The sequence below is a fragment of the Pyrgilauda ruficollis genome, unplaced genomic scaffold, assembly GCF_017590135.1.
Source record: "Pyrgilauda ruficollis isolate IOZ18807 unplaced genomic scaffold, ASM1759013v1 scaffold4, whole genome shotgun sequence".
Taxonomy (NCBI): domain Eukaryota; kingdom Metazoa; phylum Chordata; class Aves; order Passeriformes; family Passeridae; genus Pyrgilauda; species Pyrgilauda ruficollis.
In genome coordinates this window covers 3,790,260-3,814,969 of record NW_024525489.1, presented here as the reverse complement: position 1 = coordinate 3,814,969, position 24,710 = coordinate 3,790,260, and the positions used below count along the sequence as shown (strand labels likewise).

The 24,710-nt window shown below is 40.4% G+C and overlaps 1 protein-coding gene and 1 long non-coding RNA gene across 14 annotated transcripts in view; one reads left to right on the top strand and one right to left on the bottom strand.

Moving 5' to 3' along the window:
• Window positions 1-725: 725 nt before the first annotated feature.
• On the bottom strand, window positions 726-12,794 carry LOC121358541. Of its 9 annotated transcripts, none has more exons than XR_005955901.1 (6): window positions 8,436-12,794; window positions 7,876-7,947; window positions 7,172-7,213; window positions 6,365-6,422; window positions 4,711-4,814; window positions 726-4,588 (listed from the first exon to the last, which is right to left on the bottom strand). It is a non-coding gene; the product is annotated as an uncharacterized LOC121358541 (long non-coding RNA). The 9 variants fall into 9 exon arrangements; XR_005955900.1 differs by having other exon boundaries at window positions 4,720-4,814; XR_005955899.1 differs by having other exon boundaries at window positions 726-4,814.
• A 528-nt stretch (window positions 12,795-13,322) lies between these two features.
• The window catches only part of RCOR3 (REST corepressor 3), a 27,691-nt gene continuing 16,303 nt past the window's right edge, over window positions 13,323-24,710 (top strand). For 3 of the 5 annotated variants that reach the window (XM_041476788.1, XM_041476785.1, XM_041476784.1), the window contains exons 1-6: window positions 13,323-13,584; window positions 14,061-14,117; window positions 20,404-20,481; window positions 22,025-22,077; window positions 23,789-23,950; window positions 24,275-24,399. In XM_041476788.1, the coding sequence (XP_041332722.1) occupies window positions 13,443-13,584; window positions 14,061-14,117; window positions 20,404-20,481; window positions 22,025-22,077; window positions 23,789-23,950; window positions 24,275-24,399 (617 nt within the window). In that variant the 5' untranslated portion in view covers window positions 13,323-13,442. Of the gene's footprint in view, window positions 13,585-14,060; window positions 14,118-20,403; window positions 20,482-22,024; window positions 22,078-22,188; window positions 22,317-23,788; window positions 23,951-24,274; window positions 24,400-24,710 lie in introns of those variants that run through there. The other 2 variants (XM_041476787.1, XM_041476786.1) reach the window with 2 other exon arrangements.

Below are 24,710 nucleotides of genomic sequence, written 5' to 3'. Positions count from 1 at the left end.
TCATTTAGTTCCTGCTAGCTTCAGCAGCACAGGCCAAACCTGAAGAGATTCTAAACCCTCTGACAAAATTGTAAATGTAGCCTTTGACACTGAATTTACGCAACTGCTAACAACCAAGAGTGAGATTTGGAAAACTGGGATGCGAAGTAGTGTTCTATTATTCCTCAAAGCCCCTATGCCAGAGGAATAAGCGCACACTATCTTAGCTTTTGCTGGCCTCTGCAGGAATATCTATGACTTAGAAGACACCTGGCAGCTGACATATATTACAGGAATTTTGAGGCCTTTAAAGGAAAAAGGGTTCAAACTGAATCAGCAAGTACACAGAAGTGGGAATGAGGTGACATAAGAGTAAGAAACTGAAGACTTTTTTTCTGGAACTCCATGAGCTGGCTGCAGATTATGTTGCATTGTGTGGTCCAGTCTCTGATTACCTAATTTTTCAGTGTCATGCTTAATCCAAAGTTTCATCTCAAAGGTGCTATTTTATCTGCATTGGTTTTACATCTACCCTAATGACTAAAATGCTACAGCAAATTGTAGTGGGTTGACCTTGGCTGGATGCCACATACCCATCAAGCTGCTCTTTCACTCCCTTCCCCAGCAAAATAAGATGGAAAAAAACTCTTGTACGTCAAGAATAGACAGGTTACTACAGCAAAAGAAAAAAAAAAAGTGTGCACACAAGCAAAGAAAAAAACTAAATATTTTATTGTCTACTTCCCATCAGTGAGTGGTGTCTTGCCACTTCCCAGGAGGCGGGCTTCAGCACACAGTGGTTGCCCCAGAGGATAAACACTGTAAATAACAAATGTCCCCCCTCCCTACTCCTTTTCCTTAGCTTCTGTATCTGAGCAGGCATCACATGGTATGAAATATCCCTTCAGTCAGTGGGTCAGCTGTCCTGGTTGTGTTCCATCCCAAGATTTTGCCCACCCCCACCCTCCTGGTGAGGAGAAGATGCTGGAGTGACAGCGCTGACACCGTGCCAGTGCTGCTCAGCAGCAGCCAAAACACTGCTGTCTTATGGGCACCTTTACAGCTGCCAATGCACAGCACAGCTCTGGGGGCTGCTGGGGGGAAAATGAGCTCCATCTCTGCTGGACCCAATAACAAATGAAAGATTTCTCCTGGATCTTCTACCTTCTTTGGACTTTCTCCCCCCTGCAAAATATGATTCTTGCTGACGGTATGGATTTTTCACCACTAGAGCAAAGGGACATTGTGATAATGTCTTACTGTGATGATTTTGAATTCTATACTAATTTTCTCATCATCACTGTTAAATTTTGCAAATGATACAGAGCTGGAGGTAAAGCCCCACTTGAAGCAGGACATGTACTCTGTCCGACTTCATTACTAGTGAGTTACCTCTCTCCAGCTATAATTTTTTTTTGAAACTTGAAAGCTGGAGTTGCTTAATTTGCATGTTTGCTAAAGCCTACTGGACAGAACTAAATATCTAACACTTCCATTTAAGATTAATGGAAAAGGAGATAGCTTGCTATAGAAAACATTCAGCTGTCTTGCATTATGCCGCTCTTTCAGCGTGTTCTTTCCTGAACAAGGCCCTAGGTCAGGACATGAAGTATCAATCATCCCATAAGTGACCATCCCTTGGCTGCAGAGCCTTGAGCTCCTGTTCCATGGTCACACTGAGCAGCTGCTGCTGCAAAAGGGATAGATTTGCCTTCATCAAATATGCACATCTAAGCTGTGCATATTTGTCACCCCACTGAATTGAAAACCAGCCAGAAAAGGGCAGCTAAGGCATGTCCCTCTTTGGCAGCAGCCTGTGTTTATATCAAACCATTTAATAACATGACTGTCAACTTCCAGCGTTCATACACGCAAATACCTTGAAAACATCAGCTCCAAGAATTAACTTATGGGAAGGTCATTTAACACCACAGCATTTATAAAATAAAAACACTGGAATTGGACAGAGCTCACTTCTTGCACTTTATCACATGGTTCACCGTTGAGAGACACTAAGGTAACTTTAAAAACTTTCCCTTTGTCAGCCATTAGAGTCTCTCGGCAATCTGTTCCAACGTCTAACATATCTTGTGAGAAAGCTTTTCCTAAAATGCCACTAAGTCATCTGGTCTTTGAAGCCAGTAAAAACTCTTCCTTCTGCAGTCACAAAAATCACCAACCCTTTTGCAAGTTTTCAAATGCATGAAAAGTTGCTATAATGCTCATCTGTCAGCTCTTGCTGCCTCGCAGTCTGGACAAACCCAGTTCTTCCAAAGTTGCACAAGGCTTCTGCTGTTAGATTTTGCCAGTACTTTGGGACTTCTCATTTCACGGTCACAGCATCAAATGGGTAAAGAAACATGGTAGTTAGGGACATCTCATAGGCTACGAATTTAGCTGGTTTATATTGAAAATAACTGATTTATTTAAGGTCTTTTTGATTTCTTCTCTGTTTTGCAAACTTCCTTTTGGTCTTTGTAAAAAATAAACTATCAAAACCAAGAATTATAACACAGTTATAACAAACTACCACCAACCCTAAAAACAAAAAGAGTATTCGATCTTTAAATTGAGTTCAATTTGTATATTACCATACAGCTTTTGATAAACTGTCAAAATATAATACATTAATTGATAGAATAACAAATTACAGAAGGTACTACACAAGTTACACTGCCATACAGATACTAAACAAAAAAAAAAGAAATCTGAATTACAACTAAGATGGAGAAACAATTATAACTTTATTTCTTTTTACATTAAAATCAATGAAGCAGTCATTATTGTACAAATTCTTACCCCCAGAGGAATGCAGGCAAAGACCTCCTGTTAAGTAATAACATCCATGAATACTTAGTTGCTTGTGATTAACCTTATTTGTTATCTCGTGGGAAAAGCAATGAAAAACAAAGGTCCTTAAAACTAAGGCAAGTCAGTAGTTTAACAATCACATGTGTCCATCAAAAGGAAAGAATTTGAGAAGATATCTGTGCATCTTACTGAAACTGTTCCATCTATTTCTATACTGTCTTGAGATACTCGTCAAGTTCAGCCTGAGGTTCCTAAAGGTCCAATTATTTCTGGAGTCTGAAATAAACTCAAAGAAATATCCAGTTGCACAGCAGACTGCAGACCTAGGAACCGAGGTATGTTAGCATTTCTAAGCAGCCATAACAAATTTGTCAAACAATAAATATTAACACTTTTCTAGTTTTGGAATTACTGAATTTCCTCCAGAGTTTTCATGGGTAACAATTATGGAAAAATAACTAAGAAAATCCACTGTTCTGAAAGTAAGAAAAAAAAAATCTCAAAATAAAACTGATGAGGGAGTACACAGCCAGTTTTTATTTATACATCTAACATTTGGAGTGTGGGCTAACAGGGAGGAACTGTTCCTTCTTAAAGAACACCTCAAAAGGGCATAGAAATTTTTTCCCCATTTGGACAGCATGTCCATCTCCATTTATTTTAACAGGAGGAAGCATCCTGGATTTCCAGAGTAAGGGAGGGAAAAAATAAAACTCCTAGAACCCAACATAAAGTCACCACACATCTTGTTTGGGACAACAGCTACTATCACCCTTCTCCTCACTGCAGCTGTGTCTACTCAATCCTCTTGTCTCAACCCTGTCCTGGCATGGCCACAGCCTCTCCCTGCCTCAGAGCAGAGGCAGTGACCCACTGGTGGTGTTACTCAGAGAAGGGACAGAAAATACCCATAGTTTCTTTGGTTCCAGGTTTGGTGGGATTTTTTTTAATTATCACATCTATTGCATATTTTCCTGGCCTCATTTTTTCTGTGTCTCTTGATCAATATAAAACAAGGCAAAAAGAAGCAGTTCAGATACAGTTTGCTTGAATTCTAGCAGAATGCAGGGCCCTGCTAAGTAATTGTAACAAATAATTTTATCTGCATGCCCTGTCCACAATAAACCTAGGAACCCATAGTTCTGGGTGATTGTTTTTTGTCAAGTAGCAAGGAGCTCTGAAGGCTGAATTACTGTATTGTTACTAATTGCATCTTTATCTCTCAACTGTTGTCTAGTAGTCTCTAATATAACAATATTTTTAAAAGCCATTTTTAATTCTATATTGTGCTAGTTAGCAGGTCCTCTTTTTTTTCTATTTTTTTTTTCTCTTTGTATTCTACTATACAGCATTTTCCAAGAATGTAATAATACAAAAAATTCCCAAATAACACTGAGTCAGACTCCCCAGATTATACTCTTTGGTAAATTTAAAAAGTCCAACAGTCTTAAAAGTCTCATTGTTTGTTTTCTGGACAGAAGCATCCCACCTGTGAGGCTGACAGTGGTAAAAGCATGGCTAGTGCTTCTTTCCAAGCAGCCTCCAAGAAACACACCTTAAAGTGTACCCAGCATATAACTACATAAAACTATCCTCAGCACAGTGAATAAAGTTCTTGCACAGAGCTTATATGTTATAGGTTTTGCCTTACATGTACTCAGAAGTCCTGCTTTGAAGTCACATATTCTGTAATGTTTCTTACCTTAAGACTTTACCATACCAGTTCCTTGTACTTTTCAGTTATGGAAGGTTTATCAACAGCCAGAAATCAACCTCTCCTCCAAAACAAAAAACCCACCTAGAATAGAGAAGGGAAAAAAACCAGACTAAACTCTTGCCACTTTATTTCATATTCTTTCTGAGTATAGCATTTCATTACATAGTTCCCACTTAGTAATGTTAACGTGCTGCATTACTCACATTACTCACATGCATTACTGCTTTCTGTGTAGACAAAACTTTGTTGCATTCTTTGACAGTGGGAAGGAAAAGCAGAAGTAGCCAAACAACTGAGGAGCATAAATCTGGCAGGGAGGGAGGGAAGGGTTTTGTAACTAGCATTTCATTTAAAATTTAAATAAAGTGATAACAAACTTTCTTATTGTTATCTTCAGCAATTGCACTGAGAAAAAAATACTAATTTTCTGAATTTGATCATATATTAAAAGCAGTTTTTTTTCCATGATCTTTATCAGTACTGGACTCGTATTCATACCTAGTAACTAGTAACATATGAGCTATTGATTTTCATAACATTTGCATACTTGCTGGGGGGGGGAGGTTTGTCTTTTCTAATTTTGGTTAATTTTTTTTACAAGTAGAAGAGGAGTTGGTTTTTTTTTTTTTTGTTTCCATGTATTATTGTGAAGCAAAGACTGCTACCAGTTAATTAATACAAAAGCTTCTTTGTAAAGTCACACAGTACAGAGAGGTATCAGGACATTCTTTTAGAATATCCAGACCTATCTGCAGCTACCAAACTAAAATACAGCATGTAGCACATGGGAAGGTGAAATCAGGGAATGAGTGGATGGGGTGGGAAGTTAGAAGTGTATGTTTACACAATAAACCAGCAGAACATCACATATCAAAAATGCCCTTGCCAGTTCTGCAGTATTCCCAGGGAGGGATCTCTGGCAGTGGGCTCAGAGCGTAACTCTGAAACCTGGGTCATCTCTTTGGTTTTGTAGAACAATATGTGTCTAAGACACATGGACCTCATAACAGGCTCCCAGACTATAACATATTTCAAGTTTTAATTAGTTTAATTTATTGAGGACAAAAGCCACCTTCACTAAAAGGTATGTAATTTAGATGGAAGATAAAAAATTGTAAAAGCAAGTAAAAACATGTCCAGCAATAAGAGAATTTAAAGCACTGGTTGAAAGTAAAGTTGAGTGGGTGTTTTTCTAAAAACTATGTGGAAACCAACAATAGCAAGGTCCTAGTGGTATCCAACATTTTCACCCTGAAGTTGTGTAGGCATGAGCTTTGTTTTTCCTCTCAGTTTAACAAACACGTCAGCAGAAATTTTGTGAACAGTTCATCCTTCCAAGGACAATTTTGCTACTGTAGATTGACTCTGTATGTACTGATCTATACCCTCAAATGCAAAATTGCAGATTTCAGATTTATATTTATGTAGTCATTATCTGCCTCAGACAGGAGAAGAGAGAACATACTCCTGGAAACACTGTACAATACAACTTGAAGAGCCAGATACAGCCATATTGATTTGTTTGTTGTTGAGCTGCTGGGTTTTTTTAACAGGATACTTTTAAGAGAACCATTTGTACTCCTAGAAAATTCCAGTGAAACGGTATTATAATAACAATTTCCATGTGGAAAAATAAGTCTTACTTATATGAGAAAAAATTCATTAATGATTATATTTTTGTTGCTTGCAACTCCACCTTAGAGATATTCTCAAAATGGAACCTCTTGCTGATCTTTCCTAAACTGTATATCTGAACTGTGGATCATTACATGAGCCAAACAGTAGTTACAGCAGGAAAAGATATGACTCTTAAATAGCAGTAATGTTTTGATATCTACACAGTCCAGCAACACTGACCTTCAAAATCCAGCACAGCTCCATAACACAGGAACTTCTAAGAAACAACAAAATATTTCTGTAGAAACAACAAAATAGAAAGCAGAAATACAAACTCTTGTAATACATCAGGGACCTTCTTTTGGTCCTACACAGTGTTACTTTCCACTTTACACTTAAATCACAAGAAGCCAGGTAGAATAAGCTATGGAGGACAAAATTTAGCAGAAGGTGCCAGTATGTTACAGCATAAAATGTTCTGAGAGTCCAAGCCTAAGGTACACAGCAAAAAAAGCTGACACTACTGGCTACTACAACACTCCTTACACCTTTTTTCCACTTGTAAAAATACATCATCTTCCTCAAGTGAAGTTCCTAATATTTGGTTCTTTCAGATCCCCCAAGATTACTCCTGCAATAACACTGTATCTTAAATGGATGGGCAGTAGAGGGTTACAGCAATTTCACATAATTTGTCCAACATATTACTGATGTTTCCTTTATTCTCCCTTCACTTTCCTTTCCCAATTTGAAATTCAATTTCCAATTACATACACTGGCTGGATCCCAAACAAACTGTAAGGTGTTTGGGGCAAAGTTCTCTCTTTTTCAGGATTAGGCACACAACAATGGTAACACAGCAGATAATTTTCTTTTTTTTTTTTATTCTAGAATGTTTTAAAGAACATTTTTCTCAACAAAATGAGTGCTTGGTATTATTAACTGCAAGGAGAAAATCTTGCACAGTCTATTCCTTTTGTGACATTGCTTGATAGAAGGAAAAGGAGGAGAGATCCACAGGAGAGAGCATAAACATCATTAACTCACTGCAAATGGTCACCTCTTCAAGTTAGCACAGCAACAGGCAACCTAACAAGAGCAAAGCATAAGTTTAGCACAAATTCCCCAACCACATGGAATCAAAGATCTTGCTTTGCATTTAGAAAAACAAACAAAACCCCTCCCAAACCACAACAAACACACAGAAATGTAAACATCGTGCAGGAGAACCAAACTACATTTCTTACAGATGTTCAACAGCTTAAAGTATCAATTAAGGCGACCTCTGCTTTCTGCTGAACAGTCCTATGAAAAGTGGTTTAGGTAACCACTAAAAAAGTGAAAGAGGACAAAGTAAAAACACACTAGCTTACCAAAACAATTACAATATATTTTTTTCCCTTTTGTGGGAAACAACTGGCCCTAAACCCAAATTATTTGTAAAGAGGTGCTACCATTTCAGCCACGTATACAACATCTTCATACACAGTCTGAGAATCTTCACTGACAATACTGAATGTCAATGCTCTGATTCAAAGACATACTGCCAGCTATTACCAAAATTTCCTTTAAAAAGGGTATGCAAAAATATAAATGGTTAAATAATATCTGTAGACTGACTTTCTGAAATGACCTGTTGTCCTGAGTTGCCTATGTAACACAAAATGAAAAGCTACACCTAGCTTTTCCCACAGTGTGTGCCCTCATAACAAACTGGAACCTCTTTACTGTTTGCAAACTGTACAGCTCACCAGATATTTAGATTAACTGAAGAGAAATGAAACAATGATATTGAAAGGGCTGAGCAGGAACAGCTGTCCCTCCTGTCAAGAAAAAGAGAAAATAATTTCTTTTTAAGGAAAAAAATATAATTATACAGTGTCAGTAAAATTCACATGTAGGAAGTCACTGAAACAAATCTACAAATATGCAAAGGTGAAACAGAAGTTTTCATAACACATCCATAGGAATAAGAATTTTTTTTACCAAGCTTTACACTTCAGAGTAAAAATCTTTAGAAGACCAAGAATAGGCTTCTTGCCAACACAGAATGGAGACTATGGCACCCGCTCCAAAATGATTTCCTCTGTAGAACTGTCAGGATCAAAGTACTGGGCAAGATGGATGTTAGCACTAACCCATTATGCTCGTTCCTGAACAAGCCTTCCTACAGTGCAACAAATAATTTATCTCAAAATACTATTTTTAACAGAGTGCCAAGTCCTAACATTCCACACTCCATTCAAGGTATCTACCACTAACACTGTACAACACAATCTGAGTCTCAAATTTTGGCCATATGATAGGATACCTGGTGACAGGCCTTTAAATAAGAAAAAATGTCTACCACTGCTGAAGTCCTTAAGCTTCTCAAAGGAACTGCAACATGACTTTCTTCATCTCCCAAGAATAAGTTACCAACAGTTCTGATGCAGAAGAATTCCATTCAGATCCGGAAAGCAGATAACTCTTGAAACCTTTAACTGGAAGAGAGCACTACAAAAAGAAAGAAAACAAAGAAAAAAAATCTCAGTTGGGGGATATTAACAGTAGAAAGACAGCAAATTCTTTGCTATTTCATTTTAATAGCCAGTTATAGAACACATTTTTTACTAATTTCTGCCTTAAAACATTAAGACTAGAATTCAAAAGCGGCACTAGTAAGTGCTAGGTTGAGACTGAAGACCTGATTTTCTAGAGCTGTAGAAAATCCACCATTCCACTGGTTCCACTAAAATGTGAAGTCCTTGAAAAATTCAAGAACGTTGAATGAAACACAGCAACAACCATCAGTGTAAAAGAACTAATAAATCTCACCCTGTCCACTCTAAGCCTCCCACTTACCACCCAGCAGGCCTAGTTACGTTTAATATAAAAGAAACACAGGACTTGATGGATGACACCTATATATTTTCCAGCAGAGGCGTGAATAGACTCCAAGCAGTGTAATTGATCTGAAATTACCTTGATCCTAGGCATGCTTTTCTTAATGTGTTTATGACGACAAAGAGCTTACTTTTCTTTATGGAACAATTATAGACCTTCACATTAAAGCACAAGTGTCCAGGCTGGATATTGCCAAAAGGTTTCCATGGTCATCCTGTTTTCTTTCGGTTTCACACAACACACATCATCTATCCAAAATTTTTCTGGAGAAGCATCACAAATCTGTTGACCTGTTTCTAAAAATATTTAAAGACACTGATTTTAAATGGTGTAAGGCAACATTCCCAAGACACTAAACTGTCAAAACGCTCTTTCCAAAAAAAGTGAAAGCATGAAACTGTCACCATAAGATAAAAAGGACAAACATGTGATCTGCAATACTTTCCCTGACCTAGAATTTAATGAGTTAGAAATTTATAGTTGAGATGGGCATAACATACAAGGGGTGATGAAGAGCATCCAAAGAGCAACAAAGCTGGTGGAAGGTCTGGAGCACGAATTTTATGAGGAGCAGCTGAGTGTGCTGGGGTTGTTAAGCCTGGAAAGAAGGAGGCTGAGAGGAATATTCATGGCTGTCTACAAGTGCCTGAAAGGAGGCTGTAGCCAGGTGGGGATTGGTCTCTTCTCACAGGTAACAGGAAAGGAAACAGCCTCCAGTTGCATCAGGAGAGGTTTAGATTGGATATTTGGAAAACTTTCTTCACAGAGAGAGTTGTCAAGCATTGCAACAGGCTGCTCAAGAAAGCAGTGGAGTCACCATCCCTGGCGGTATATAAAAAAAGCATGGACGTGGCACTTGGGGATGTGGTTTAGTGACAGACTTGGCAGTGCTGGGTTAATGGTTGGACTCAATTTTAGAGGTCATTTCCATCTTAAATTATTCTATAGTAATACAGGCATGTTAAAACCTCGTTTTAAGAATTTAGTTTCTTCTGAATAAAGAGTCTTTACTTTCCCCTAGCTCACCACTCAACAGTTAATACCATCATTTACCCTCACCATAAGATAATAATATGCAGGAGTCCACACTCCAATCAAAGTCTGGTTTGCAATGAATTCTAAGCACCCACACCAACAAAAATTGCAAGAGGCCTCAGGAGCATCCTCAGAAGCTGTGCAGGTTTCAATAAAAGTTAATTAATGGATAGGGAAAGCTGTTTCCTTTTGAGCTTCTGTTTCTACTTTTTAGCAATTTCACTAAAAGGGAAGAAGCAACTGTTTCACCTTGCCTTCAAATTGTCCATTCCCTAATTCCCTTCCTCTCTGTTGCAATCCACTTTGTATAACCAAATACAAACCCTCCCCCTGAAACTATGACTTGGGAAACACGTTTTAAGAAGAAAGGCATAATCTCCAAGAATGAAAAACTGACAGGCTCATAAAGAGAATCTTTAGACTGTGCACCTTCTGAAGGCACTGGTTACTTTGCTGCCCTCTGGGGAACATGTCCGGAAATAAAAATTACAAATAGGGACACAGTGAAGGAAGGATATAAAGAAGAAAGGAGACAATATAAAGCAAGGAGAGATTGTGGATGCCCCATCCCTGTGCAAGGCCAGGTTGTATGGGGCTCTGAAAAACCTGATCTAGTGAGTGGCATCCTTGCCCTTGGCAAGGGTTTGGAACTAGATGATCTTCAAGGTCCCTTCCAACCCAACCCATGCTGTGATTCTATATGCTAACATTAATCTAGGATAATTTCTTATGCATAGTTTCTATAACAAATGCAGGACCAATCTCACAAACAACTATTTGATTGTCATGTCACTTGTAATCCAGAAGCACCCGTATACTGAACCTGACAGAACAACTGTGGAGAGAGGGATAAAAAAACAACCAAAAAATTAAAACAGAAGACAAGAGAAGGATAAGACGAGAATCCACGAGAAGAAAGAGCCCAAAGCAAGCCAACTTCCAGACTGCATGGGGGGAAAAAAATCATTATATGGATCTGCTAATATCTAAGTGCTTGACTAAGTGAACTTATGCCCCCTTTATTGTAACCTCCAAAATGCAGCTTCATCAGCAGCCATGCAAATAACAGAAAAAGAAAAGGTCAAGCTCTTCTGACAATTCTCCTCCAAACCGTGCTACAAGGAATCCTTCTTCCTTTCAGGTGGTTACTTTCATGACACCTGTAAGAACTTAACATTCCTGAAAGCTGTAACAGCTTACTAAAACTTCCAGCCGCTTTTATCAGTAGTTAAGAACTGTCAGACAAATACAGTCGTAGTGCCACATGTATGCCCAAATTTCACATCTGTAGAAAATAAAGATAAAAGCTTCCAATAGACTGCCTTAGGAGAACTAAAACAACAAATCCCAATTTCCTGCAATTTTCATAACGATTTTGTGCTTTTCGTAAATTTCATGCCTTAAAAATACAAACACTGGTTCAAGATTTTCCTGTGGCTCTGGCATCTCAGTGGTTTCTTATTTTGAGTTTTTTTGTGTATGTCAAACTGTGAGACTGCAAATCCTCAATTGTTGAGGCACTTGCAGGCAGTCAACCATCGCTGCTCCCACCTTGTCCTTGCTAATCTTTCTCTCGAGCTCTTGAAAAACAGCAAGCATAAAGGAGTCACAGCTTGTTTACTTGCATTTTTGATAGCCAGAAAGCCAAAAGCTGGCACAAAAACAGTTCTTCAAAGACACAAAATTCCCAAAGGAGGAAAAGTCTTGACAATATCTTCCTGACACATTCTAGGAAGCATACATACACCAAAGGTTTTTCAAAAGTATCTAACTTGATCATAATGGAATTCTTTCAAGGCAAGTATCAAGAAACAGCAAACACGACTAACTACATCATGTTACAATCCCACTATAAGGCACTATGAACACTCAGTAGCCATAAGCATGGACACAAGTAGTCATCTCCCCTTTATCTCACCCTAAGAAAGCAGCTGCACTATTTCCACTAGCACTCCTCAATCAATCAATCAATCAATCAATTAACCAACTAGCTTGGGGTAGACAGCCACCAGGGCAAAGTTTGGGAAGAATTGTTGAGATATGACAAAGGGTAATGGATCGTGTCAGACACACTTAGCTGGAACGTGAGACTTTAATTTAATATACAGCAATTTAAATTTATACTTTTTCCCTACATCTGGAAATCAGACTTACAAACTACCACGGCATTACTAAAAATACCTATAACACATATTAAAACATAGCCACAAGAACATTAAATGTATTTGCACAGAACAAGCCAAACTAATAATGCATCTCCAGATTAAGCAGCAAGACTGCTGTCACATCGTAACTGAGTGTCGGCCTGAAGCCTGTCTCAGCCCTTTTATACCTCATAAAACGTGAATATTTGAGATAAACTGGATGGTAACACCGCAGCACTTGGTAACGCATCAGAATTCACTTCACAGGTAAAGAAATAGATCACTTTTTGAATTTAGAAAGAAATACCAGCACGGGTTCACACATCTTGTGATTTCAGCGATGTGACAGCACTGGCTTTCCCCGCCGGGACCCGGCCCTGGCCCCGAGGTGGCTGGCGCCGGCCTCGGCCCCTCTCCGAGGCCCCGCTCCTGCGCCTCCTGATCCCGCTCGGTCCCCGCGCGGCCGCGGCTCCTCCCGCCCCTCGCCGCGGCACCACCGGAGCCGCCACATCTCCCGCCGGGATCCCTGCGCCGCCGCCGCCGGGAAATAGTCCCCTCTCTGCTCTGGGCCCGCTGGCCGGGTGAGCCCCGCGGCGCGGCGGCGGTCCGGGTGTATCCTTTTAAGACCTTTTAATAAATACTTACTTTATTCTTTTAGCTCTGTCTAGTCTCTGTTCCAGATCAGCCTCTCAAGGCATCAGAGGTGGAGGGATCTCTATCCTACAGCTAGGGACGTCTGGTGGTGAGGTCAGGGTGCCTTTCTTCAAGCTACCTCTATGCATCTCATTATTCCTTTGTCATCCTGGCTTTTCTTCTGGCAGTGTGAAGATGCCACCTGAATGGAAGCAGATGTCTGATTCCTGCTGGGGACACAGCACTGCTTTGAAAAAGGATGTTCTGGTGGTTGTTGTCATGTGAGGGTCACACCTCATTAGGGGTGTGTCACCACATACATGATCTCCTGCAGGCACAAGAACTATGAAACTAATTTTTTTTTTTTTTCTTTAGTACTTGAGTATTCAGTATCTGGCGGCCGCGCCGCCGGCGCTCCAGCGGCATCCCCCGCCCCTCGGCGAGATCCGGCCGGGCCGGCGCGGAGGGATTCCCGGAGCCGGGGGAGGGGGGGTGCGGCGGGCGGGGGGAGGAGGTGCCCGAGGGGGGGGCGGGGAGGGGGCAACATGGCGGCTCCGTATTAACTTCCCCCCCCTCGGCAGCCAGCGCTGCCGCCGCTCTCCCCCGCTCCCAGCCACGGCATGCCGGGCATGATGGAGAAGGGCGCGGAGCTCTTGGGGGGTAAGAGCCGGGCAGCCCCCAACGGCGCCAAGAGCAGCAGCCCCTCCAACGGGCACTACTCGGAGCCGGAGAGCGGCGGCGGCGACAGTGGCGACGAGCACGGTGCGAGCCTGGGGCCGCCCCGCCGGCGGCGGCAGGGGGGTGGCGGAGGCGGCGGGAGGGGCGGCGAACCGAGCCGAGCCGCCTCCCCCTTCCCGGTGCCGGGGCTCCGCCGCTCCGTCCGTGCCGCGGCCGCGCGTGTGCGGGGCGGGGGGCGGGAGCGCGCGGCGCGGCCCCGCGGCTGCCCCCGCGGTACTTAACGATGGGGAGGGAGTGTCTCCCGGGAGCCGCCGCCGTCCCCATTGTTCCGCTGGAATAAACTCCCCCTTCCGCCTCCTCCTGCCCCCTCCTCGGCGGTCGTCGGGGCTTAATCCGCGGCGGCGGCGGTGGGCGGGGGGTGGCGGGGGGAGGAGGTGGCTTATTCCGCACGGCCGCGGCGGGGGCTCCGCCAGCCCGCCCGCCCGCCGCACGGCGGGAGCCTGGGACGGCGCCCGGGGACGCTCCAGCCCTTAATTTCTCTTCCCCCCTTTGCCTTGCAGATGTAGGAATGAGGGTCGGAGCGGAATACCAGGCGCGCATTCCTGACTTCGAGCCCGGTAAATCGGTTTTCGGCTGTAACCTGACATCTCCCGAGGCGGGAGGGGTGGGCTCGCCGCCGGGGCGGGCTCGCCCGGCGCTCTCCGGCGGCGGCGGCCACGGGGCTGTATTTACGGTGCTTTTGAGCCTTTGTGTCGGCGACCCGGTGCCGGCGGCGGGAGGCTTGGCCGGGGCAGCATCTGCGCTCCGGGGGCGGGGGGCTTCGCGGTGGGGGATTCTCGCTTCGTTATCGGCCGCATTATGGGCATCCGGCGGGAGGCGGTGAAGCAGAAAAAGCTTGATTTTTTTTTTTTTTTCCCTCCTTGTCCTTAAACCTATAACCATAAAAAATATTTGACGAGGGGTGATGGATATTGTCGGGCAAGGGTGGGAAGTGATGCGCCCTGCCGGAAGCGGAGCAGACCTGGCTGCTGGGTGGAAGATGCGCTCGGTGGGAAACTCCTGCTCCTGGTTTTGTGTGCTGTAGTAGCCTCGCTGGCCCCGCCGTGGCAGGCTGAGCTGCTCTCCTCCGCCTTCCTCGCCCCCCCCAGCCCCGCCCCGAGGAATATGGGTACGCTCGCATAGCCTGGTACTCGGCTTGAGCAAGTTAATGGCTAGAATGCTGCTGTGCCTTACTACACTGAGCAGGGAGACCACAGGAACGTGCAGCAGTTTTGCTGTAGCGGTCAGATGAAGCCTGCCTACTTTCCTGCTCTCCAGGCAGGCTCCATGGGTGTCGGATGATTTCTTACCGGAAGAGGATTGCTCTCGGGGTGCCTCCCAAGGCTGGAGCGAGCCCCTCTGGATGGGCGCAAGTCCCCACCGGCCAAAGAAAAGGCTGGGGGAAGGAAAGCGCGAGGGTGGGATTAGATGAATGCGGGATCTTGGCTTAAGGGAATGCCTTTCTCCTAGGAGGGAGAACGTAGTCTGTGTCTTTGTTAATAAGGCTAATTGTTTGCACCCTCTATTTTTACATTACCTACATAAAAATATACACAGATAAAAATGATGGTTTCTAACCTCCAGCCTGGATTTGCTTTTCCTATAGGCCACTTAAATTGGAAAAACACCTAGTGTTTGTTTTTCTTTTGATTAAAAGAACTCCAGCCCTTGTAGGACAATTGAGGTTCTGTGGTTTCAATTTTGTAAACTGTATTTGCAATAGTACCATTACATTAGTAACTACAGAATTAATTTTATGCTCTCCTATAAGCAGACTTTTTGGAGCTCCTAAGTGTTTCTGGGGATGGTATTCAATTAATGCCTCTTTCTCCAATAACTGGGGTTAATATACTCACCCTATCAGTTTCTTTAATAATGGAGATGTTTCTTTAATAACTCCTGAGTTAGAGGCGTAATGTTTTATTATGAGGTATTATCCTTCTTGGTGTGTGTATTTTGTTTATTAGGGCAAGAAGGTAGTGATTTATTTTGGAACACCTAAGTCTTACAAAATAAATTTAAAATTCCATCAAGTTCAAAAGTACAGCACTTACCAAGTTAACAGATTGTTTGTCTGAGGAGATATCACCGAGATCTCATTCTTTCATCTCTTTGGTTTTTTGGTTGAATTTTTTTTCTGATGAGTTTTGAGGTATTATTTCTTAAAAACAGAAGTAATGAGAGACAAAAATCTGTGCCCTTACAGGTACATTTAGGTGACTTTTTTGTAGCAAGTAAGGTAATAAGTTCCCCTTTAGTTCCAGGTTTGCATATATGGACATGGCACTGTATTTGATTATCTTTGATTATGTTTCTTCTTGGAATTGTTCTAATACTTTTTTTTTTTTTTTTAGAGTTTATCAGATACTTTGGAATGGGTGTTTATTTGCAGTACTCTTGAGTGCTGTTTTTTAAGCCCCTTGAAATAAATAGGTGGGAGAAGGGAATCAATGATGGATAAAAGTAGACATAACTCTGAGACACAAAAGTCAGCCCTGATAAACCTACAGAATACTAAAATGAGTGGAATAATACCAATCTTTGGGTTTCACTTAGCCTGTCTTGAAAAATAGCCATAAGCAATGCTCTACAACAATACAGTGAGGAACAAAATATTCATGATTAATGTTGTGATGGCAGTAAACTTTTTAAAAAATTTTAGTTTATGTATAAAACAAGATTTTTTTTTTTTAAAGAAAAAGTGCCACTGTTTCTCAGTGTCTTATGGAAGAAGTGGATTGTGGTTGGAAGCAACAATTAGGCAAAGTTCACTTAAATATACTCTCTTACCCCCTCCACACCATATTACTTTTACAAACAAACTTTCAGATAGAGCTTAAGAGAAGTGGTGTTATTAATTGTCACCAATATTACAGCAATGAGAGAGATTTTGTCACTGCAAGAAATAATTTCAATAAGTAAACTTGGTTTTTTTTACTTTATCTAATTTGCTGAGTTAACATACCATCTCCTGCACTCAGATTTTTGTCTCCTCCTCCTGGTTTTCCTATGGGATTTTATATTCTTGGTGAAAGTTTTTCTGCTTGTGCTTTCTGACCCACTTATAGATCCAGTGGGATGTTACAAAGGTGGTATCCTTATATTGTGGGTTGTTTGCATTCTTTTGGACATCACAGTAGAGAATGCACCACTCTGTTGTGTCATCCACAGAGAACTGCTAGAGAAGTTTTATTGTACTCAGATTTAGACTTCAGAATTGTTTTAGTATGAATTTTGCCTACTTAATGCTGAAATACTTAATTTCCCACTTACCCTCTTTTCAGGGGTGGAGTTGGGGCTGTCAAGAAGAATGCTTTATACCGTTTAAGGTCACTTAGGAAAGCATTTGTCTGTATGTCTTTATAACTTTTCTTTCTCTAGTCCTCTAACAGGAAAACAGGCTTTTTAAAATTGGCATTATTAAATGGTATGGGGAAGGCTTAGTCTTAAGCAGAGGAAGGTACATTTTCTGCTGGAAACCAACAAACTTTTAAATTGCCACGCTGCCCTACAGTGCCCTCACTGTGTCTTGCATGCTTCTGGATAATCACTTTATTCTCAGTACCTGGAATCCTGTATAGAGCTGCACCAGCTGTGCATACCTTACTTCTCATATGAAGCTGCAATTTAGAGAGGGTCAGTTTGCTGCTATGATTTCCCTGTTCTGGAAGTGGTGCATCTTCAGCTGGCTGCATTTCCTAACTGATACTGGCAGAGGGGTGCAGCAGCTGAACTGCAGAAGCCTCTTCCTCAGTGGCTTGGAGGTGTGTTTTGGGGAGAGGGCGACTTGTTATTCTTCAGATGTAGCTCTTGGTCCTTCTCTTCCTTACTGGCTTACAAGTCTTCTAACACACTTTGGTTAACCTGTTGCAGGGTATTTCCAGCCTCCGTCCCTTGTAAAAACGGTTATGTTGCCCTTGAGGGCTGCTTTCTTGAGTGCTTGGGGCACAAAGGACAGGCAGGAAGTTCCCAGGAAGGTAGGTCATGGTGTTGCATATGGAGATGATGTCTTAAGTTTTAGTTTTCATATTTTTCAGATTCTGTGCTGCCTTTGTGTGTAGCTCTGAGCTTCATATTAAGCGTTAGTAAGTTCTCTTCACAGGATAGTTAGACAAAACAATCCTTTTCCAGCTTGAGAACCAAGGATACAAGGAACCAAGGTTACAAGCTTCAGGCCCAAAAAGCATAAACAACAGTGAATTGAAGAGAGCAAACAAGGAGGATGGGGCTTCATAATCTGAAGCTGTAATTAAACAGTTAACTCCAATATGTAAATGGACCAAAACTTATAAAAGAGTGAAACCTTGTGACCGGTTGTCCATCTTGTGGCCATTTTGGGTGCATCTTGAGTGTAGCAAGTTCTCTTCACAGGATAGTTAGACAAAACAATCCTTTTCCAGCTTGAGAACCAAGGATACAAGGAACCAAGGTTACAAGCTTCAGGCCCAAAAAGCATAAACAACAGTGAATTGAAGAGAGCAAACAAGGAGGATGGGGCTTCATAATCTGAAGCTGTAATTAAACAGTTAACTCCAATATGTAAATGGACCAAAACTTATAAAAGAGTGAAACCTTGTGACCGGTTGTCCATCTTGTGGCCATTTTGGGTGCATCTTGAGTGTAGCTATGGCCAGGCTCTTGTACTGCCCAAGGTGTATCCTTTTAAGACCTTTTAATAAATACTTACTTTATTCTTTTAGCTCTGTCTAGTCTCTGTTCCAGATCAGCCTCTCAAGGCATCAGAGGTGGAGGGATCTCTATCCTACAGCTAGGGACGTCTGGTGGTGAGGTCAGGGTGCCTTTCTTCAAGCTACCTCTATGCATCTCATTATTCCTTTGTCATCCTGGCTTTTCTTCTGGCAGTGTGAAGATGCCACCTGAATGGAAGCAGATGTCTGATTCCTGCTGGGGACACAGCACTGCTTTGAAAAAGGATGTTCTGGTGGTTGTTGTCATGTGAGGGTCACACCTCATTAGGGGTGTGTCACCACATACATGATCTCCTGCAGGCACAAGAACTATGAAACTAATTTTTTTTTTTTTTCTTTAGTACTTGAGTATTCAGTATCTGGTAATATCCATGATATCCAGTTGTATGCAGGTATCTTAAGTTTAGGCATTTTTTCCTCATAACCTGAGACTCTAATACATTCTCTGGTGGTCCTGCTTTCTCCTCATCTTTAGTTAGAATGAAGTGTAGGATAGTAGTCATTTACTTGTGGCAAGAAAAATGTTGTGCCTGTAACAGCTGCCCTGCTCTTCATGAAGTCTTGCATTCCTAATGACTAAAAATGTCATGCTTTTTTATTCTGAAGTGGAATGTTATATTAAGAAGTTTGTTCTTGTATACCAAAAACCTTTCAGAGTTTAGTAGTGCTTATGCCTTGAAACTGGTGCTTTATGAGTGTATGTACATTCTTAACTTCAATGCAGCATAAACTCCCGAACAGGTTATCTGCCTTACACATCTCATTTTGGAAAGGCGCAGGAATTCTTTAATTAACGGTTTCCAAGTTCACAGTTGTGATGGATCAAGATTGTGGAGATGATAGCAAATACAAAACACTGCCAAACTGAAGAGGGAAGAGCAACAAAACATAGTACATAAAGGGAAAGCACTACACTGTTCTTTTTTCCAAAGCACTGGGTTTGGTTTTTTGTTTGCTTCAAACAAGATGTAGAGCCTAAATATAAAGTGCATAAGCTTAAAATGGAGTGAAAAGTTACTTGTGTCACTGAATAAAAAAAGCTGTTGTTCTCCAAGAAGAATGCAAGGATATTTCCTCTGAGGGTGATTACTCAAGGAATTCATACTGACATTAGATGTAAATCCAATTGTTGAGCAATTTCTTAGCGAGGTAAACTGTTGTAAACAAAAAGATTGTAAGGGGCTTTATGTTTTAGACTACATTTGTGAAATAGTAATGGAAAGTGACTCTGAATTAATGCTTTTACAGTACCAGGGAGTTTTCTTTTACAGCATGTTTTCAAAAGTCATATGCTCTGATTTAGTGCTTCAGTGCATTGCATTGGTATTCCTCTGTCCTGATGGTTTTGGTAATTTGTACTGCTTTCCTTGCTGTGTTGAGGTGGGGGTAAACAAACCAAAACCAAAAATTACTTTTATGTCTAACTGCTTTCTCCAGCTGTGCAATTTGGTTGGCTATGAATATTAAAATCAGAAAATTAGAAAAATCAAAACTAGATAGAGGTGAACAGAATTGTTTCTGGCATAGTTCTTAGTATAGTTTCTTCTTGAAAGGGATCAGGGATGGTGACTGAATTCTAGCTCTTACCTATTTTTGTTTGTTCTAAGGAAGCCTAGCTGACCACAGTAGGTCCTAGTACTCCTATGATAGTGATAAATGTTATAGTACTAATGGACAACCAAACAAAGTTGCATCTTTGCCAACTTCACAGTGGGTAGATTTAGATATGAGGAAGAAATTCCTCACTATGGGGTGGTGAGGCACTGGCACAGGTTGCCCAGAGAAGCTGTGGATGCCCCTTCCCTAGAAGTGTTCAAGGCCAGGATGGTGAGCAGCCTGGTCAAGTGGAAGGTGTCCCTGCCCATGGCAAGAGGTTTGGAACTAGATAAGATTCCTTCCAACTGAAGCAATGCACTTCAGTGGTTTAATTGTGGTAACCAGGATACTGTCTAATATTTAGTTGTACTTGAACATCCTAAGAGTAGTGTTCTGATTCAGCCATTTGTTATCTTAAGGAATTAATTGTGAATTAATGTTTTTTTCCCCCCTTAGTAGCTGGACTTCTTACTGTGGTTGGCTTTTCCTTACTGTCACATAGTTGTTCTCTAGATCATAGTTATTAAATAAATACTGAGAGTTACTTGTTTTCTTACAGGTGCCACAAAATACACTGATAAAGATAATGGAGGGATGCTTGTATGGTCTCCATATCATAATATTCCTGATGCCAAGTGTAAGTCCTTGTCTGCTTAGGGATTCGGGTGCTTAAGTAAACTAAATAATTGTTTCTGGTGTGCCTGTTTGCTCTTTATTTTACGCACAGTGAAACTACAAATAATTAAACATAAAGCTGCTTTTTCTTTATTTAGAGAACCCCAGGTAAAGCAAAGATAATCTTCTCTTATGTTAGTAAAGTCTTTGTTTCAGATCGTACTGCCTCTTTTCTATTATCATCATCATTGTCTGTGATACCTTTTGTTATTAATTAAAGAATGGAATATCTGAACATGAGGAACTTGCTGCTTTAAATTCCTAGGAGAAGGAGTTTCAGTGGATGAATTTGGAAAAGATTTGTGGAGGCCCACTTCAAGGGGAAATTATTACTGCTGTCACAGAAGGAAAAACCAAATGTTTTTTGCCTTTAGGAGTGACCTGAAATACATAGTACATAAAGCTTTCCCTTTATGTACTATGTCATCTGACTGAATGTGATCAGTTATCTGTTTAATCTAGTTCAAACCTGTCTCCTGTGCTGGAATTTCCCATATATAATATAGGGGAGTAAATTTTGAGAATGCAACCATGAGAACCTCATCCTCAGGACAGCTTTTATCTAATACCAGTAGTTAGAGATTTGTGTCCCTCTATGTTTGAGGGAATGCACCTTCAACTACTGCAGAACAGTTAGAAATAAAATACACCTGTGATTATTCAACACTTTTTTCATTCCTTTAAAGTATATTAACTCTTTGCAGCAACAGTGCATGGCAAGGATATCCCTTGTCCATTTGAAGGAGGATATGATTATTTCCTTTTCTTGATCATACTTCCTTTCAACTATTTAGTTGCAACTGAATTTTGAGCTCTAGAAGGTGAATAGGGAAAGGTTTTGTTTAAAAATAAAGTGGGACTTAATTTCAAAATTATGAAAAGTGTTCAACTCAAAGTTGGCTCTATTATTGCTAAATGTGATTTTTAAAATGTTATTCCTTAATTTTGTTATCTAATTATTGATTTTTCATACTTTCTATTGAAAATGGACTTTGTGTCATAGTTAAAATCGATAGTGGTCAGTGAAAGCTATAGTAATCTGGAGGATATACATAATCATTGATATAGTTGCTTTAGTTTTCAGCATGTTTGGGAGTACAAGCAATAGAAGTAGTTCAATTTAGAACTAACCCAGGAGGGAGTTCCAAAAAGGCATAGCCTTTCAATAACCAGCTAGTCTCTGTTTTAAATAAATAAATTATAAGCCTCTGTGGTTTTTGTGTTTTTTTTGTTTTTTTTTTTTTTTTTTTTTTGTAGTAGTGAAAATGTGAAAGAAAGCAGAATTAGCTTGCATGAAAAGTTTATAAAATTAAATGTTCAATAATGGTCAGTGGGTTTATTTATTATTAATAAATAAAGCTGTGAGTATATTTAACATTTTGGGGGATCTGGACCAATGCAGTGTGTTAAAGCATGGGGAAACTGTTTCCCCATGTTAGATGGCTAATTGTCATAGAGCAGAGCTAAAAGTATTAAAGAGTAATTCTGACATTGCTTTGTTACAGTGGATGAATATATAGCAATAGCAAAGGAAAAACATGGATACAATGTGGAACAGGTAAGTGCTGTGGAATGAGAGTGCTCATTTAAGGATTTTTTTTTTAATGTAAAACTATAACACAACTCTTATTTTTCCCCTTGGTTACCATTAATTAACGCTGTTTCTCTTCAGGCACGGCAGCAAACACTGCAGTTAAATGGATCTGCATACAGTTGTGGTCTGGATTCTCTGCAAAAGATTGAGCTCTTTGTTTTCATGACATGCTCAGCTTGTAATGTGCACTTTTGAAAGGTTTGGTATGTTTCTTGATACACTGGGCATGTCATGCAATTGTGTGTGTATATTTCGCTAAAGAGTTTCTTAGGGAAGCAGCTTACAAATTTAAAGTTTAACATTAGAATGCAAATATGATACAATTTTGAACCGTTAAATGATAAGGGATTGCACTGAAAAGGTTTCTTTCATATTGAAGAAAACCTGCAAACCAACCTCAATTTGAGTGGGTTTGTTCAGAGGCAGGAGAACAGACTCAAGTTTTAGCTCCAAAAGTAACAAGTTCACTTTTTAGTTAAAAGCCTTTGGTCACCATCCCTTAAAGTAAGGATAAACTTTGCTGGTCTGCATGTAGTTCTAGTGCAAAATTCTTCATAATTTAACCAATCTATGTAAAATTGAGATTACCTATTGCATACAAATATTTGCTGTACAATTGAAAAGAAATGGTATGATCAAGTTTTGGAGGATGGAAACTTGCTCATCAACTGCTGTCTGACAAAGAGGCTGCCAGTGTTACAATGTCCAGAATATACCTTGGTTTGGTGTTACTTCTTTATGCCTTGACTTCTGTTAGGCAGGAGGAGGAAATGATGGATCTCAAGTCTCCAAGAGATGCCTTTCCAAAATAACTTCTGGTACAAAACACTTATAGACTCCTCACAATGGAATAGAAGTTCTCTTTGCAAGAGATGCTTGTCACTTCCCATTTTAACATGAGCAGAGGTTTGCTGTGTCCAGGTTGTTAGAAGATGTGAAATCAGGGGGTTGGAGAGACGCCTGGTGATCGTGTCTGTGCTGTGTGATTGAAACTGAATGGATTACATTGCCCAGTTCCGATGCCCGAATCTTGGCATCAAATCTGCCTGTGATTCTCTGGCAGAAAGTCCAATGAGCATAAAATCCTTTTAGGCTATTGAGAAATGAAATTGTATAAGAAAGTATGTTTAAATTTCCATTCCTTATTAGGTGCATGTGACAAAGTGGCCATGCTGTTATTTGTGGATTGGAGAATATGTAGAAAGACCACTCTCACTTTGAACTTTCAGACTTGCAATTTGGATGATTCTCTGGCAACTGAAAAGTATTTTTATTTAAAAGTATTAATACTTAAAAGTATTTTTATTTTCTTTCTTGAGTGGGCTGGTAATAAAGGCCTTTAAGGAGGTGTGTAGGTGATCTATGCCTGTAAAGTAAGAAAGCAGGTCAGATTTGAGCCTCTCAGCCTAGTTCAAGCTGCTCTAGAATTACTGCTGCCATGCCAACCTTAAATTGTCTGGCTTTCATACCATTAGTAAAATATAGATGTGCCCACTGTCTCCAAGAGAATTTTGTAACCTATAGTAAATAGCCAGCAAAATTGTAAATACATTTTGAGAAGGGATTCTGCTAGTCAAATTTTATTTCAAACAAATAAATTGCCTGTTTTTATTTAACTTGTCTCAACGTTTTAGAAAATTAACTAAATCCAAAGAGGGACTATTTCTTTTCAAAGGCTCTCGGCATGCTGTTCTGGCATAAACATAATATTGAGAAGTCCCTTGCGGATCTCCCTAACTTCACTCCTTTCCCTGATGAATGGACAGTTGAAGATAAAGTCCTATTTGAACAAGCATTTAGCTTCCATGGAAAGAGCTTTCACAGGATCCAGCAAATGGTAAAGTAATATTTTAATCAGAAGCATTAAACAGCTTAGATGCACTAAGAACAAAGGCTCCTAGTGGGCTAAAATTTCATGTTGATTTCTGTGTAAAAGCTTCAGGAAGAACATTGAATATAAGATATAATTTAATTTTAGCTTTTCACTTTAATGAAAAGAAGCCTTCTTACCTTTTTAAAAAAGTGTATGAAATACATCCCTCCTTTCAGTCTTACCAATGCATTTAAAATATTGTGTAAGGATGGTTATAAACAGAGCAGAATTATAATTCTGGGTGGAATTTTAAATTTTAAGTGTTAATCTGTTGATGAATTCTTCTAGCTCCCAGACAAGACCATCGCAAGCCTTGTAAAATATTACTATTCTTGGAAAAAAACTCGCTCTAGGACAAGTTTGATGGATCGTCAGGCTCGTAAACTAGCTAATAGAAATAATCAGGGTGACAGGTGAGTTTTAATGTTTAAAACCATTAATTAAAATGTTTTAAATTAAAATAATTAAAATGTTTAAAACCATTGTTTCAGTGTGAGCCATGTGTTTTAGGTTTGAAATTGTGCTATCTCTGATTTTAGCAAGGGTTTTGGTACCTGTGCTTTAAAAACTTCATCACTCTAGTCTGTGTGAGTTGTAATAGGAGACAGGAGTGTTTTAATGGATAACTGTAAAAACAAGGGTTTAAACCCTAAAGTCTTTTACTGCCTGTGCAGGAGAGTGTTTTTGGGCGGGGGGGGGGGGGGGGGGGCGGGGGGGATTGGGT